Consider the following 17,927-nt stretch of genomic DNA (forward strand, 5'->3'; position numbering starts at 1 on the left):
CTGAAAACCCAAAATAAAGAGAAAATCTTGATGGCAGCTAGAGGAGAAGAGGGAGGACCACATCATATACAGAGGAATAAAGATAAGAATTAGGGTAGACCTCTCATCAAAAACTACACAAGTCCCCTCCAAAAAAAGCAACACATTTATAAAATACTGACTGAAAGAAAAAAATAAAAACAACTGCCAGTTGATAATTCTATATCCAGAGCAAATATTTCGACAATGAAACCAAAATAAAGACATTTTCAGAAAAACAACAGATGAGAAAATTCAGCGCCACTGGCCTGCTGTGTAATAAATGTTAATGGGTGCTCTTCAGGCAGAAGAAATATGTTACCAGGTAGAAACCTGTATTTATGCAATCATATAAGGAGCTCTGAAGATGGTAAAATGAGTACTACCCTGCAATAATAAGGAACAGACTACTGATACATGTAACAACGTGAACGGACCTCAAAATAATGACTCATTGATAAAAGGCTCATTGATAAAAAAGAAAACATAGTATTTGATTCCACATATAAAATTCTAAAAACACAAAATAATCTCTGGTGACAGCAATTAGACCAATGGTTTCCTGCGGGATGAGGAGAAGGGAGGATGAACAGGGATGGATCACAGAGTATAATGGATATGCTCACTGCCTTGATGGCGATGATTGTTTCATGGCTCCACACATATGCCCAAACTCATTACACTGTGCACTTTAAATGCATGCAGGTTTTTCAATATGTTATACCTCAATAAAGCTGAAAGGAGGGCAAATGCAAAATAAAATTACAATGAGATACCACTAGATATCTGTTAGAATGGCTTAAAATAAACTTTTAAGAGCTAATAATAACAAATGGTAAGGAAGATGTTGGAAGCTAGAGCATTGCTGGCAAAAATGCAAATGGTAGAACTACTTTGTAAAACAGTTTGGCAGTTTCTCATAAAGTTCAACAAACACTCACCTTACAACGCAAAGATCTCAACCCTAATTATTTACTCAGAACTGTATACATGTGTCCTCATACATGCCTTCATGTGCATGCTTATACCAATTTGTTAGCTGTATTCTTAGTATCCAACTGGAAACAACTCAAATGTTGCTTTATTAGTGAGTGGATTAACAAACTGTGCTACATCACACAATGGGCTACTTCAGAAAAAAAAAAAAAATGAACCAAATTACTGATTCATTCAACAACATGAATGAATCTCCAAAGCTTTATATGGAGTAAAAAAGCCCGACTCAAAAGTCTGCATACTAGATGATTCCATTTTTACAACCTTCTAGAAAAGGCAGAACTATAAAAACAGAAATCAGATCACTGGTTGTCTGAGGTTGGTTGTGGACAGAGGGATTGGTTACTAAGGAATACAGGGATATTTTAGGGGGATAGAAATGTTCTATATTTTGACTGTGCTGGTTACATGAATGTATGCATTTGTCAAACTCATAGAACTGAACATCTCTGAAGGGTGAATTTTCCTCTATATAAATTAAACTTCAATGAACTGATTTTAAAAATTAAGCATCCAAAACATGAAAGCAAACCTCTGAAGTTTTTCAATGATGTTTTAAAGTCATGTCTTACTCAATCTAGTGCTTTTAAACATTTTACTAAATATAATGGTAAATGGTTAGAAGCTTTTTTTGAGGTTTCATATTTCATAGCAAAAGCCATTCGTGGGGAAAAGGCTGAGGTAGTACACAGAAACCAATAAGGTAATGAAAATGCATTCCTGTGTTGGCAAATTTCACTGATACACACTGGGAAAACACTACTGGAGATTTGAAGAAACAAGCATGAGGCCAATTCATATTGTGATGCAAGTTTGCTATTTAGCTGGGTGAAAAAGAACAGCAGTGATTTCTAACATATTTCAGCTCACAATACTTTAGAGATTCTGTTTCAATAATCAAACAATGGAGAACTTCTCTTTTTTAAGGGGGCATGAAGGTGAAATATATGGGGGAAGAGCTATTCACAACTGAAATGATCTTTAATAAAAGAATGATTTATGGAAAAAGTGTAGATGTAAAAACCACTGAGGAAATGGCTGCTTTAACTCAAATATAGAGCCTAGGGCCAGAAACACCATCACAAACAAAATTTATTCACCAAATAATTCCTATGTAAGAATTTTCCATAAGGAAGTTGAACTCTATGAGATATACCCATGTAGTTAGTTTTAGAAATACAAATCTTCTAAAATATGGTAGGATCTTTGCAGTAAGTGAAACTGGAAGAGACTATGAAATTCTACTGTCCCACAAAGAATTAGTATGTAGTTAATATGTAGTATGTAGAATCTTTTAAGGAATCTTGCTCAACTTTATGTGTTCCAAATTTATTTTTCTTTCATGACTAAGGGGTGTCAGTAGGATGCTAACAGCAGATTAAAACCAACAGACCAACAGACAAAACACCCTAGTGGCTCTCTTTAAGCATTTTTAAAAGAGTTAAATGGCAAATTTTTAAAAAGAAATTTGTGCTATGGAAGAGACATTTTAAAGAGATTTTTGGGGAGTGCCTGGGTGGTTCAGTCAGTTAAGTGTCTGACACCTGGTTTCAGCTCAGGTCATGATCTCACGGTCATGATCTCTGGGCCCTGAAATAGAGCCCTACGTTGGGCTCCTCGCTGGGTGTGGAGCCTGCTTAATTAAGATTCTCTCTCCTTCTCCCTCCATCCCTCCTTCCCTGCAGGTACACACACACATACACACACACACACACTTTCTCTCTGCCCCCCCTAAAAAAATTAAAATAAAAAATAAAGATAGATACTTAGAAAATTTTCTATTGTTACATGATTTTTGCTGCCCAAAGTAATGGAAATGTGTCTGTATATCAAAATCTCTTACATGTGAACACTTAAAATACTTAGAAAAATCAAACTGTTAAAATTCTAAATAAAGAGTTTCAGGGCTTTTGAGATCCTTTGACAAAAGAATAAAGAATTCCCATTAGAAGGAAATTTGTTAGCCTAATTTCAACAAAACTTTGGCTTATTTGGTAGATGAGATAGAAAAAAGAATCATAATTTAGTTAAAGTGATGAACTACTATTTGGATCTTTGAATTTTTTTATTGCATTTCTTTCTGCTATATGAGCCCTAAAAACTGGATTCTAAGTAAACTGAGCTTAAAAACTAGGCCATCAGATCACATTATCACAAAGGGTTAAGCAATGATTATAAATAAAATGAAGCTTATTGCTTAAAAAAACTATATATTATCTTGTGTTGTTAATAGGCTTTTGTATTTAATAATAATGATAAATAAAAATTTTTAACAAAGATTAATTTTATGTTTAGTATTCCTTAAAAATGTCTTTTTGTTTATGGTTTAGAATTATAGAATATGCTTGTAGAGTAAGTCATGTGTAAAGTTTGTTAATAATAAACATACATAAACTGGTTGTGTGTGCTCAAAATTTTTACTGATGGGGTGCAAAATTTAAGAAAATAGATTGGAAACAGCTGTCTAGTGGAATTAACAAATAATTATAAAGCCTTTGTAGTCCAATAGCATCTGGCACAATGCTATATGCACAGTAAGTATTTGAAACTGTTTGCTCATTGACCACTTTTGAATGCAAAATGTGGTTGTCTATATATGTTTTGTGCACATGTATATTTCTCCCTCAGAATATGCATTTCATTTGGTGAATAATTCCTCTGCCTGAGTATATTTGTGTAGAACATCATGACCATAGAAGCAGTAGTGCACAGTGGTGGCGGTTTCCAAATTTAGACTACCTGAGTCTAAATCTTGGCTCTATAATTTATTAGCTATATAACCTTGCATTCTGTGTCCCAGCTTCCCTACTATGCATAATCAGGACAATAACAGTACCTGTCTCATTGCTTTGTGGTGAAGAGAGAATGAATTAAAAAAAAAATTAATTAAAAAAAAAAAAAGAGAGAGAATGAATTAATATGTGTAAAGTCCCTAGACCTATGTCTGACATCTGGAAAGCGCTCACCTGTATTTCGCAGGTTAGTTGCCAAATACACACACACACACACACACAATTGGGGTGAGTATACTGATATGTTTTTATGTCATGTAATTTTACTTTGTATTTCTGGTTCCCAATATGTATGCATTTTGAATAATAACTAATATTGTTAACAACAGTCAACACTGATTAAGCATGAGTTCTGGCCTTTCATTTAAGTACTTTACATAGATGATCTCTGTTCATCTTTAGAAAAAGGATGACAGAACACAAAACATAATATACTTTTATTACTCCCATTTTATAGATGAAAAACTGAGGTCCAGAGAAGTAAAGTAACTCCCTTAAGTTCACATAGCTAGCATATGATAAATCCAGGAAATCTGGCTTTTTTTTTTTTTTTTTTTAGGTTTTATTTATTTGAGAGAAGGAGAGTGTGTATGGGGCAGGGGGTAGGCAGAGACAATGGGAGGGAGAGGGAGAAGATCTCAAGCAGACTCCGCACTGAGCAAGAAGCCCAATGTCGGACTCCATCCCACGACCCTGAGATCATGACTCAAGTGAAACCAAGAACTGGACACTTAACTGAGTCACCCAGGTGCCCCGTCTGGCTTTTTAAATCACTGCTTGCCACCTCTCCACTGATTTAATAATACTGAATACTACTCCTAATACTCCATAATATCTTCGTTTGTATGATGCTTAGTATTTTATAGGATACTTTATCACATACAGTGAGTCTCATAACCAGCCTGTGAAGTGAGTAGGGGCAGGATTATTATCCTCACTTTTGTAGAAGAGGAAACTGGTACAAGTGAAACCATGGGAATCTTTTGGTAGAAGTGTTTCTGTGTTACAAACATCCTGGCTGCTTCTGCACACAGGGCCTCATTCACCATAAATGTCCTGAGTACTTACAATGTGTCAAACTCAGACATTCTCCTTGGGGCTGTAAACTGCGGACCTGCCCTGGAAGCATCACAGCTTGGTAGGAAACACAGGTATGGAAACCAAGATTCACCGCATACAATATGTAATCTCTAAGGGGGAGAGGAAAAAAAAGTGCTTGTGAAGCACAGAAGGAAGGACCATTGGTTCCAGGGAGGTCTTAGAAAAGGCAAAGGTGGCAGCGGGGGAGGGGAGGCTTTCCTGGGAGAAAGAATGCATGTACGTTAGTGTGAATCCATGTTTGTGACCATGACCATGCGTCCAGCCATGGCTATGTATGGGTCTGAGCGTGTACCTGCTTACAAGGGCTTACGTATTAATGTATGTACATGTGGCCTGTCAGTGTGCAATCAGTAAGACTGAATGTAAAGAAGGTGTCTGGGTCCACACACATCTTGGCTGAATCCGACCTGCCTAAGTACCTTTTCCCTTTCCCTTCTTCCCCCAACACCAGGGTAACCAGAGGTACCAGTGGCTTCCCACTGTAGCAACTGTCTCATGTGCTATGGTGATTAGACTCACCAGGTTTTTCACTGTCAATCTGAATGTGTAGCACTCTAATAGGGCCAGCTAGCTTATGCGAGTAGTGGTGGTGGTGGTGGGGGCGGTGAGTAGAGGTATTTGTAGGTGCACAAATGTGTGCACACTTCTGGCTATCTGTAAATGCTTAGTGTTGCTGCTCTCAGCCACACTGGGGAAATCTCCTTTATCCGTTCTTCTTCATCACCTTGGGGAGTTCACCCGCTCACCTGTTTCCACTGCCACCTAAATGTGGCTGGTTTCCGCCTCCCCTTAAATGTCCTAGGGATATCTAAAATGCACTCCTGTGCTGGGGCTGGGCAGAGGCAAGGCTGGAAACCGTTGGCGCCCATTTTCCTTGGAGGCACTTCCTACTCTCCCTCACCCCCACCCTGTTCTGGGCCAGGCATCTCCCATAAGCTGAAAAGTGTGTGCAAAAGCAAACAGGACTGGTGGTAGCCATGAGGGTCACTCCCAGGGGCAGGCTGATCAATCCTCTCCCCTGATGATAAAACCTGTTTTTAGAGCAAAATTGAAAAAAAGGAAAAACGAGGACTCCTCTCTCCACAAATGTTCCCGCAGGAATTAGTGTGGTGGGAATAAGGCTACAATACCCTTTTATTTCTTTTTAAGCTTACACAGTCGAAAAAGCTAAGATGATTGCAAATAATATATAGTTGATGGAGACTAACAATATCTCTATAAAGTGGTAAAGTAATTGAACTAGATTTTCCCTTTTGTTAGAAGGCATATAAATTCAGGACCATGGGGTCGTGTAAGGCAAAGGCATAATGAGCTGCAATACACTGGTGATTTGTGTGGGTTTACATTCTGGCCCAATGCACTGCCACACAGCTAAATATTCACGTGGTTAAAATAAGCAAAATTGAAATGCAATAATCAACGCACGTAACATGCCATATTTTAACTTGAATGAATGAATGGGTGAAGAGAGAAACAAACATATTTAGAAAAGTAGAATGGTCTTATCGTAGAATGCTCTCTGAAATTACAATACCTGGATTCTGTTCCCAGTTCCGCCAATGACTTAATCTATTGAAAAGGCTTAAAAAAAAATCATATGTTGGAAAATTAAACCAGTGGCAGGATAGATTTAAAAAACATGAATATGTTCATTCAAGTCCTGTTCCAGTATCTTTTAAAATGTAAATGATCACTAAAATCAAGCAAATGATCCCTAATAAATGATAGCTGTTGCATATCTGAATATATTTACTGTAGTACCATATATGGTGTATATTTTCGTGTTCTGGACACAAATATTTTCCTAAACATTATGGGGGAAAATCCTGTTTGCCTAATATGTGGGGAGAATTTTTCCATAGTCAATATGTTGTTTATTCGCACTTAAATACTGCATCAATAATCTGAAAAAAGAGAAATAGTCTGATAATGGCTAGAGACTCTGTTTAGAGGCTAAGGTTTCTATCATGGACTGCTTTCAACTGCTATATTTTATGGCACAGATTCAGTGGGAATCTGATCTGCTAAAATATTTGGGCTGTGAAAACTCCCACACTGTGACAGATGTCAAGTCCAATTAAGTGACTCATGTCCAGGTTTCTGTCCAATAGGATTTCCCATTAAATATCAATTTAGGGAAAAAAAATTCCATCCCCCTTCTTAAGCCTTTATCTCTTCCACCATCTCCAGGCTGAATCAATTGGTACCAGGAGAGCCAAGAAGCCACACACGCATCTCTGCCTCTTTGCTCTGGCTCTCCCACCCTCTCCCGTCTTTCTCCGCTTCCCTGTCACTGTTACTCCGGGAGACGTTCACTTCCCACCAACCTTCTCCAAGCGTCTCCAAGCCAGACTATATATATTTTGCTGTAAGGTAAAGAAAGGAGGGGGTGGGGTGGGAGATGGAAGCAAGCCTTTAAAGACTTTGAAACTGCAAATAGGTGTATTTATACGACCTACAAGTAAATGAGGAAAGAGGAAGAGGCAAGCTTAGCCCCGAGTTACAGTATTGTGTTCCTGGGAACTGGGGAGACATCAGCTGAACAAAGCCTTATTTCAAAAAAAAAAAAAAAATCACTTCTGAGGAAGATCGCATCTCTGCCTTGCACTTCCCAGTTTCTGCTCAACCGTATTAAGGGAAGGAAAGGAGTCCTATTGGAGCAGGATCTTATCTTAACCATCTTTCTTATTGATTCTTCCGCTATTAGAAAGTGGAGGCATCAACCCTTTGATGTGATTGTGTTTATCTCTGCATCTCTTTTGTTATTTATAGAGACCTAGAAGAGGAAAAAAAAAAGCACGAGACTTTTCAGCACCTCACTTAAAAAAAAAAAAAAAATTCAACAACGAATTTCCTGAAATGTCTGTGAACAATTAAAAGGAAACGGCGTTTTTGGTCTATCAACTAAGTGAACAGTCATTTATATCGTCCACATCCTGAGATACTATCGTCCCTCGCTGTGGACACCAGCGAGATGACAGCTGCTTTTTCATATTCGAATGTAATAAATATTTGCTGCTTTTAATATATTTCGGAATTCCTCCCCTGTATTCTTTGGAATCTGTAACTCTAAAAGATTGGAGAAAAGATTCTCGAAAAGGCTTTTACAAGGTAAGGCTCCTTTAAATAATTTTTTTTCCCCCACCTTGGAACTAAGTTGGATTATTCATATTGCATTGGTAGACGTACTTCAGCTAATTGTTAAATAAATAAAACGTAAGCACGACATGCTATCTGTGAATGTTTTAAAAAGGTATCTGGAGGAGAATTTTAACCTGCTTTGAGGGCAGCCCAGGAACTTCTTAGCCGCACTACAACTATGTTGTTGCTTATTGTGATTTTCCGTCACTCGCCAATTTATTTATGCCCTTTCAAGCCGAATGTGTGGATGCAAGTTGTTCGACTTTACAAATGTTGTCTGTGAAAAGCCCGTAGGGAGCCCCATGTAGCTGACTTGGAGCATTCGCTTTTATTTTGCCTTAGAGGACCTGCTTTCCTGGCAGCGCAATGAAAGCCAGCTTGGAGACAGATCCGCTCCCGGGCGAGTGCGGCGCTGGGAGCCGCTCACACGTCCCTGGCTTTTGTTCCTCCAGGAGCAAGTCCTCCCTCCTCCACGCCGCCGCCGAGGCTTTCTCCCGCGGCCAGCGCGGCTCGGGCCGCCCTCCCGGGCCCGGCCTGCTGCTGCCCCGCGCCGCGGCCGGTGCGCGCTGACCCCGCAGGTGCCGCCCCGGCCCCGGCCCCAGAGGAGCGCGGCCCGGCCTTGCGGGAGGCCTTGCAGGAGGGCTGAGCGCCGGGGGTCGGCCTCGGCAGGGCCGCCGCGGGCCCCGGGCGCAGGATCGGCCGCTCGCGCCGTCCCCTCCCGCCGCGCTCCCGCCGCCCCCCGGCCGCGGCCTCCCCCGGGGGTGTCGCGCCGGCTGCCGGGCGCCCTGTCTCGTTCCCCGTGGCCGCGTCCGAGGTCCCCGACGCGTGCGCCTGTCTGCGTGACAGATGCGCCTCGGGGCCGCGAGCGTCAGGGCCAGGGTGCGGGAGGACGGGCCTCCGCGTCGGTTCCGTCACCGTCTCGGCTTTGTTTCCTCGGAGAAGCGAGGCGCGCCGGGCGGCCGGGCGGCCTGGCAGCCTGGCGGCGGCGTCCGCACCCCGGCCCGGGCTCCCCCGCGCCCCGCGCCCCGCGCCCCGCACGCCCCGCGCTCGCCCGGGGGCGCCGGCGCCTTGGCCTGGGGCTGCCGTGGGCCGCGCCCCCCGCGGCCGCCCGCCCCGCGCAGACCCGGAGGGGCCAGGGAAGGGACGGTGCGGCGGGCGGCCCTGCGGCGTCGGGACTCGGCCGGGGCTCCCCGCGGGCCCGGGCCCCCGGAGCGCCGAGGACCCAGCCCGGGGTGCGGCCGGCCCCCGCCCCGTGGGGAGGCGCGGGGAGGCGCGGGGCTGGCGAGCTCGGGCCTGACCCCCCCCCCAGCCCCCGCTCTCCCCGGCGCTCCCTCCCCTCCCCGCGGGGCCGGCTTCGCCGAGCGCGCCCTCCGGGGGCGGACAGGGGGCCCGGGACGCGCCCGCGCCCCTCGGACCCAAAGGAGCCCCTGCCTCCTCGCACTGATTGCTTTTCTGACTCCCCCCCAGCCTCCAAAATGATGCTGAGTCCGGACCAAGCGGCCGACTCGGACCACCCCAGCTCGGCGCACTCGGACCCGGAGTCGCTGGGCGGCGCGGACGCCAAGGTGCTGGGCAGCGTGTCGGACCTGGAGCCGGTGGAGGAGGCCGAGGGCGACGGCAAGGGCGGCGGCCGGGCCGCGCTCTACCCGCACCCGCAGCAGCTGAGCCGCGAGGAGAAGCGCCGCCGCCGGCGCGCCACCGCCAAGTACCGCTCGGCCCACGCCACCCGCGAGCGGATCCGCGTGGAAGCCTTCAACCTGGCCTTCGCCGAGCTCCGCAAGCTGCTGCCCACGCTGCCCCCGGACAAGAAGCTCTCCAAGATCGAGATCCTGCGCCTGGCCATCTGCTACATCTCCTATCTCAACCACGTCCTGGACGTGTAGGGCGCGGGCGCGGGCGCGGGCGCGGGGCGCGGGGCGAGGCCGGGGAGCCCCTCCGGCAGGGCGGCCCCTCCGGTCGGGTCCGCAGGGAGACCACGGGAGGCTTCCAGCTCGGGAAGGTGGGGCCGTCTGGCGAGCCTGGGGCAGGCAGGGGGCATCTTCCGGGCCAGGCGAGCCTCCGGGAGGCCCGAGACCTCGCACCGCCTCCCGGGCTCCCCTCCGTGCGCTGCGACCCTTTAGGGGCGGTTGCCGCAGCTCACCTGCAGCTTCACCTTCCCGTAGATCTCCGTGTTTTGAAAGGACGAGGGCAGAAAGAAGCTCAGAGTCAAGACTCCTCTAACTTTAGACTATCTGGGATTTTTCTAATTGACAAATCACCACCCAGCATTTGGAGGGTTTGGGAAGGACCCTCCTCCCGTGTAGAGATTTAAGGCACAGAAAGGTGGAACAGGAAAGTTTCCGTTCAGCTGCGAAAAGGAAGATTATGTCAGAATCCAAATAAGACAGATAAATCCTCAATATCGGTGAGCTTAAAAGATACGCCGAGAACAGACACACTGTGGGAAGATGTGAGCTGGGTGAGATTTTAACCCCGAGGTATGACACTCACGTAGACAAGAGAATCCATATTTAAATGGGAGTTTTAATATCGGATTGCTTTTTCAGGCGAAGTGCCCCTTTATATCCAAAAACATCTATTTGTGACCTTAAATATGTGGACCTATAGGTGCAGTTAGAAAAAGACAACCTATTTTTATTTATGTTAGAAGGAGTAGAGTATTTTTTTCAAGACATTTATTTTTCAGAGTGGTGATAATTTTACTTTGGATACTCTGTGCCAATTTATTTATAGTCAAGTGTTTACACTTTCTCCTGTGGAATAATTATGTCTGACTTTTTACGTGTTTGTTGAGATTATACTGTGGTCTTTCTTTTTGCTCTAATTATATTGCACTTGTATAACAAATTTCCCACTCCTCCCTGTTTCTAAACATATTTTATATATTAAGATGTTTGTTCTTGAAAGGTTCTTTTGTTGTGAGATCAGCAACACTAGCACTTCACTATTATAGTTTTTTAAAAAAAGTAAGTGTTGTTACTCTTATCTGTAGTTATGTCTGAAAAGTACTTTACAAACTGTTTATAAGGAGAGTAGCTTCTTTGTGTGTGTGTGTGTGTGTGCTGTTTGTGCGTGGGATGATTTTAGGAAATTAAGTTATTTTCCTAAAAAAAAAAATTCAAAACTACTTTCCTCTGTGACAACCAAAAAGAAAAGTCTATAACCTGAAAATGTTTCATGTTCTCAGCTGTGAAACTCTTAAAACAAGGAGTGTATTTTAGAGACAAGGGAAAAAAAAAAAAAAACCTGCATCTGCTATCCAAAGATTTTAGTCTTTTTCAGGGTTTTTTTGTGTCTCTGTTGCTTTATATAATGCAATATTTTGTAGTGAAAATAGATATAATCTGGTTTCTATCTGACAAGTTTTTCATATCTCATGAATGGTGCGCTGTTTTGCATATAAATAAAGGTATCAAATAAAGTCCTCTCCTTTATTTAAAATAATAAACATACTGGTTGAGCACGAAGTATCTTAATGACATAATCCTCAGAAAGGAGCTAATTAAAAAAAAAAAAAAACCACAACCCCCTCCCCCCACAAATCTTAACATATCTGTGTATTGAGATATTTGATGCTTTTCCTAAACTTGGATACTGATCAACCTATATAGATGTTCCACATATGATGGTGGCATACATCACATTCCTCCAACTGAGGAGTAAATTATAGTATTTATATAAAAATATTACTCGAATCATGGATTCTTTTGCCTGAAAATGAAACTTAGTAATTAACTCAATCTCTTGCAATTTGAGTTAGGAAACTGAGGTACAAAGAGGCTACATGCCCTGCACTAAATCACATGGCTACTTACTGGCAGAGAGAAGACCCCAAGACCTCATGGCACTTGTTAAGAACAAGGTGTATACTGCAGTACTTGAATATCTAATTAGGACACAGATTCAAGACATGACACCTGCAAACAAGAAAATAAATTAAGTCCTGGACCAACCTTAGGATATGAAGAGTGTCATCTATAAAAGCCTATAAAAATGTGAAATAGTCTCTATAAGCAGAACACATGAATAACTTTAAAACTCGATACATATGTACAAAATATACAAATACACAGGTATAGAATACTATGAACTCTGAATCTATATCACACCAAATCTCTGGTTGCCGAGTAAAAAGTGCAATTACATGGATACTTGGTTTTACGTCTGTGAAATATCTGAGTTCATGAGTATTTCTCACTTTTCACCCAAGTATCTTGTAGTCAGGCTCACAGATACCTACTGAGACTTAATTCTGCTTGTTCATCACATGGAGGTGCTTAGTGGGAGTGCACTTTCTAGGGCATAAAAAGGAATGGTGCCTTCCTATCTGGAACAAGTCTGGCCACGGTAGCAGTGGGATGGTTAATCCACCTTCCAGACATGCTGTCTTTGGATGGTTTGGATTGGGTCCTCCACCTCTAGGAGTGGTCCCAGTCCTGACACCACTTCTCTATTACAGGACAGAAAAGTGAGACCTGCTCCTATGCCAAAGAAATGGCAACTAACCTAAAAACCCTTTGAGGTTTTTAGGGCCTCCCTTTTCCTGGGTTATGAGTGCAATTTCCAGCTGACCTACACACACCTCCCGCCGACATCTAGGAAGGATGTTTTAACTCACCTTCCAGACTACGGCTCTCACCCTTGGTGTTAACATAAGGTGGACAAGGATAAGGGGCAAAGGGCAACATCACTTCCCAGCTTCGTGGCCCCTGTGATGTCAGGAGAGGATCTTTGCAATGTTGTTTCAGATCCAAGGCTGTGTAGCACTCTCCAAAGAAAAGAGGAGCACGGTGGCACTCTGCGAGACCACAAGGTAACTGACTCATCCCCAGCATGTAGCACAGACTCTGGCTGTTCAGCCACAGCTAAGGGAGCAATGATTCTTCTCTGAATAATGATGGTGATCATTCAATCTTACATTCAACAAGTGTTTATTGAGGACCTACTGTGTGCCAGGCATTGTTCTAAATGTTGAAAATAGAGCAGTCTCATATGGAGAAAAGCAGTACATTGACAACAAATAAATAAATAGTAATTTATTTTCAAGTTTTGCTCAATGCTATAAAGAAAAACAAAGCAGGGTAAAGAAAGAGAATTGCAGCTAAGGGTGCTGCTAGAAGTATGATTTTAGAGCTATTAGGGAAGGCCTCTTGGAAGAGTTCAAGACCTGGATCTGCCAAACCGGCAGTTTCCAAGATTGCTTCTGCTGTCTTCTCACATCCTGTTCCCATGTCCTGTGCTTATGCCACCCAAACAACCCAAGCTGATCTCTCGCCACTCCCCACTGGCAGAGGCCTCATCCTTCACCCCCAGCTTGCTCTCTCCCTGACAGACTGGGGACCACAGTTCCTTCTACTGTTCCTCTTACCTTCTGCCCTCTGTCCCAGCTGCCCAATAACTGGTCAGTGCATCGCCACTCCCCAGGACACCTCGCCCCACCTCGCCTAGCCAACAAGGCCACCTGTGCTGAGTATTACTATGCCCAGACGGCTGCTTCACTTCTGCCACTGTCCGAGACATCCAGAGAAAAAGGGCAAAAATCTTGAGCAAAGAAACCTTTCCCTTGCAAGGCAAGGGCCATGGGAGGGCCAGCAGCTGAGAGTATGGGTAGTGGGACAGATTAGAAAAGGAAGGGCAGACTGAGGACACGGGGTCCATATGGAAAGAACACCTGCTTCCCATATGAACCCTGTCCTTGGGGCTTCCTCCAGTGACCCTGCCCTATGACCGTATTGTCTGCTATGATGAAGTCAGTAGACAGAGCCAACCCTGGAATGCTGTGATATATCCAGTTCCCATGACTGCCATCTGTCTCTGGATGCCAGTCTTCCTCCTACTGAGGTTTGGGGGAGCGGGCGATAAGGGCAGGTGACAGCTAACTCAAGCGCATGTATAGCCAATAACTTTTTCTAGGCCTAGAAGGGCTTTCACTCGTGGTTGGGATAGCAGGCACACTAACAGCTAACAGGCAGTGTATATCGTGTGCTCACGGAGTTAAGGCCTTTGTGTACATTATGATCTCATTTAATTCTCACAGCAACCCAAACAGGTAGACAGTTACCTTCTCCACTTAACAGATGAGCAAACTGAGGCTTAGAGAAATCATATAACTTGCTCAGGGTCACGAAGCCATGTTTGTTGGCTTCACCAAGCGTGTGCCTTTAGGGGTCACACTCAACAGCTTTTCCTTGCTACAGGGTGGCTGTGCCAGGCACACACCTTACCTTTGGCTCTGGCACCCTGTCTCCCCATCCATGTGCTTAGGAGAAGCTTCCCTTCAGGTCCTGCCTAAGGAGTCCAGGTCCCACAACCAAGGGGATGGAGGAAGGAGTCTAAGACTGAGTCTGCACTCTGCTGGCCAAGTTTAGCAAGTGTCTGAGCTTGAAAGAGCTGTTGGGAGGCAGGGGAGCCTCTTTCCACATTTTTGGGAAGACACTGCAGGCTTATGGCAGCCCTGGACCAGCTCCTCCTGAAGGAGACTTGGAGCTAAGTTGACACCTTCTGAGACATTACTACTCACCACCATGTGAGTGGGCCTGGCTCATCTGTCTACCCCCACCCACACTCCTCAGCACACTGAAGTCCATTCTCACTCTGCCCTGAGAAACATCTTTTAAAGTTAGCATGTCATTCCCTGCCTGAAAGCTCTTCTTGACTTCCCACTGCTTATAAATAAAGCTCAAGTTCTTTCTCCAGGCATAGAAATCGTTCCCGAGCTTGTTGCAGACTCTCTAGCATCATCTTCAGCCACTCTCCTTGAAGTTAAATGTTCCTGCCAAATTCAGATTGCCTCTTTTCCCTGGAGATGCCTGGTCCTTTGTACTTACCCTCCTGCCAGAAAGCTTTCCTCCATTCATATTTTTTGCCTGGAAAATTCCAGTTATTCCATTGTCACCCAACTCATGTAAATACTTCACAAAACTCAGTTTCTTTGGGCAGCATTAGCTGCTCTGTTCTTTGAGTCCCGTGTACAAACATCATTATACCAAAATGTATTTGTTTCTCCTTTCTGTATGTTTGAAACCCAGAGGTCTGGGGCCAGGTTTAGACCCCGGCTCCTACTCATTCTACATGTGTGAGGTTGAGTATGTTACCATCCTTCCTTAAGCTGCCATATCCAGATGTGTTGGATGAGACAATATATGCACCTATCTCAACTACATGTTTCCATAGGATAAGGTAGAGTGTTTACCAGAAGAAGAATATAATAAGTGCTGGATAAATGTGAGCTATTTTAATTACTGTTGCATTTACAGCATGCATAGGAAGTTGTATAGGAGAAACTAAAAATAGTATATTAATAATTCATTAATGTATTAATGATCTGTGGTCTCCACCGCATATGTATTCATCTGCATATGACACGTAACTAGCTCTACAAAAAGTCAGATAGATATAATCCCTGTCCTATAAGACAGAAAACACTACAGGGAAATAGAGGATGTGATGGAATAAAACATAAAAGCATACATTAAAAGTTATGTACATATTTGCAGCCCCCACCCCACTGCATGTAGGAGGCTTGCCCTATGCTTTTTCTCTTTTCATTGTGGTTTTCCCCTTTGCACTGACGCTGTTATAGGCACTACTGCAGAGCGTCTAGGAGCATGGACACTGAGTACAGAGCACACCTGTGTTCGAACCCCAGCTCTTCTGCTAGCTGGCTGTGGCCTTGAACAAATTACTGAGTTGTCTGCCTCAGTTTTTTCACCTATAAAATGGGGGTGATTGGTAGTCCCTATCCTGTAGCATTGTTAGGAGGATTAATTGAGTTAATTCATGTATAACAGTCAGAACATGTCTGGCGCATATTGAGAGCTCAATAGCACTTACTATAATAGCTCTTATGGCAGGCAAGCTTTTTCAAAAATTAAACAATTGAAGTATTTTTGAGGTAATAAAGAGAGAAATTGTTGGAATTTCCTGTCCAGTTTGGCTCAGTATTTCTAGATCAGGAGGGAAGTTCCTTATCTCCTTGCTGATCATTCCAGAAAGACACCAGGAAAAAGGGACAGGGTATCAGGAATCATGGGAAAGGTATAAGATCTGTAGATATAGGAGAAGGGAAGGCCCTCTCCAGGATCTCCTGGGGTCAAGAAAGCATAACAGAGGAAAGGACATTGGGGTCTGTTTGCCTGAAAGGCTCAGAGGGTCAGACTGACTCAAGGGAAGGAGAGAAACGTAACACCCTCCAAAGCTGACTCGGTGCAGCAGGATCTGGTAGCGTCCTCTCCTCCTGGTCGATAAAAGTAACAAGGGCTGGGGATTGTTTCTGGAGTAATGGGAGATGAGCTGCGCTGGAGGTCTGCGATGCTGGGAGGTTGCCTTGGTTCAGGTGTGAGTCGACTGGGGCCTGGTAAGTAAAAATCAATCAGCATGAATTTTCTGAGCAACTACATTAAGAAAAAACAAACCCACTTAATGGAGAATTTAAGAACATCTATAAAAGTGAAGGGCATAGTAAACTGGATTCTAATATCCCGACATTTCATTTATACTCTTATCCACACTTTCCCCCTACACCTTTGGGCTACTTGAAGCAAATTCCAAACATTGCACCATTTCATCCGTAAATGTATCAGTACATATCTCTAAAAGATACAGACTTTTCTTTCTTTAACTAAATTACCTTTATTACCATGAAACAAATTAGCAGTATTTCCTGAAAATCATCAGTGAGCACCTACATATTTGAAGGGAATTTCACAGCTGGCCTAACCCATCTTTCCCAATCATCTTTTTCCTCTAGTCAGTTGGATCATCTTTCTGATGGTCCTCTATTTTGAAAATTCACCCCGTCTTTCTTAACTTTGATAATCTCTCTCTCTCTCTCTCTCTCTCTCTCTCACACACACACACACACACACACACACACACAGAGGACATGAATGCCCCTCTCACCACTGTCCCTCTTCCTCATCACGGAGGACCATTCCTGAGTACTGGCTGGTTCAGCAGAGAAGGCCATTCCTCACAGTCTAAAGCTGCTCCTGGGAGTATGTTTGGGTAGCTCCCAGGTAGTGGCTGGTTCTTGCTGATACTGCTGTCTGTCACCAAGCTACAACCCAGGGTAAAAGACACATCATCAGAGCCCATTATTAATGCACGCAACCCTTCAAACATCAGGGACACATCACCAGAGCCCAACTCAGGCAGATTTCAGGGATTTAAAAACAAAAAAGGTGGATTATCTTAGCTGTTGGTTGGGAACTGGGATGAGGAGATGCCCTAGAGAAGGAACAATTCTGGGAAATTGGAAGCGTGGACCTGCCAGCCCTCCCTCCCTGACAGCAACCCCTATAGAGGCTTGAGGATCATTAACAGCAGCAGCAGATGCCCCTAGCCCAGTCCTTTCAGCTCACAGTCTGTCACATGCTACCTCTGTGAGTCCTTCAGGCCTCTAGGAGAGGGGTATAACTGCCCAACACCCTGAGTGGTTAAGTGGCTCAGCCACAGTCTCATATACTGGCAGCAGCAGAGCCACCTCAAAGCCTTTGACACCAGTCCTGTGCTCCTTCCACACGCAGACCCCACATTGTCTGCCCTGGGCTGTAGCTTGGTGACAGACAGCAGTATCAGCAAGAACCACATAAACTTAGCACTCATCCTGGTCCAGGCACGGCCCATTAATGCACACAACCCTTCAAACATCAGGAACTCGGGAGCCCTTAAACTACTCCTAAATTACAGACAAGGATACCCAAACACAGAGAAGTTAAGAAATGTGCCCAAGGTCACACAGCTAGTAAGCTCTGAGTGGGAAATGAAGCAGAAGGGCAGTAAAATTCAGAAACTTATACTTAAAAAAAAAAGGAAAAAAAAATTAAAAATTAAAAAAGGGAAAAAGAAAAAAAATACAAGTTTCTTTTTTTGTGGGAA

The 17,927-nt window shown here is 44.1% G+C and overlaps 1 protein-coding gene and 1 long non-coding RNA gene across 2 annotated transcripts; one reads left to right on the forward strand and one right to left on the reverse strand.

The window, feature by feature from the left end:
- The first annotated feature begins 4,838 nt into the window (after positions 1-4,838).
- NHLH2 (nescient helix-loop-helix 2) lies at positions 4,839-11,469 on the forward strand. The gene is made up of 4 exons (XM_077842730.1): positions 4,839-4,957; positions 7,098-7,280; positions 7,680-8,018; positions 9,516-11,469. Exon 4 carries the CDS (start codon positions 9,524-9,526, stop codon positions 9,929-9,931), a length of 408 nt encoding a protein of 135 aa, XP_077698856.1. The 5' UTR covers positions 4,839-4,957; positions 7,098-7,280; positions 7,680-8,018; positions 9,516-9,523; the 3' UTR covers positions 9,932-11,469.
- Positions 11,093-17,085, reverse strand: LOC144280569 (uncharacterized). The gene is made up of 3 exons (XR_013349005.1): positions 16,950-17,085; positions 16,251-16,401; positions 11,093-11,965 (listed from the first exon to the last, which is right to left on the reverse strand). It is a non-coding gene; the product is annotated as an uncharacterized LOC144280569 (long non-coding RNA).
- Between the last annotated feature and the right edge of the window lie 842 nt (positions 17,086-17,927).

This window comes from Canis aureus, chromosome 12 (assembly GCF_053574225.1).
Source record: "Canis aureus isolate CA01 chromosome 12, VMU_Caureus_v.1.0, whole genome shotgun sequence".
In the NCBI taxonomy this organism is placed as follows: domain Eukaryota; kingdom Metazoa; phylum Chordata; class Mammalia; order Carnivora; family Canidae; genus Canis; species Canis aureus.

Coding starts and splice junctions, on each gene's coding strand:
- NHLH2 (XM_077842730.1), top strand. CDS start 9,524: ATGATGCTGAGTCCGGACCAAGCGGCCGACTCGGACCACCCCAGCTCG.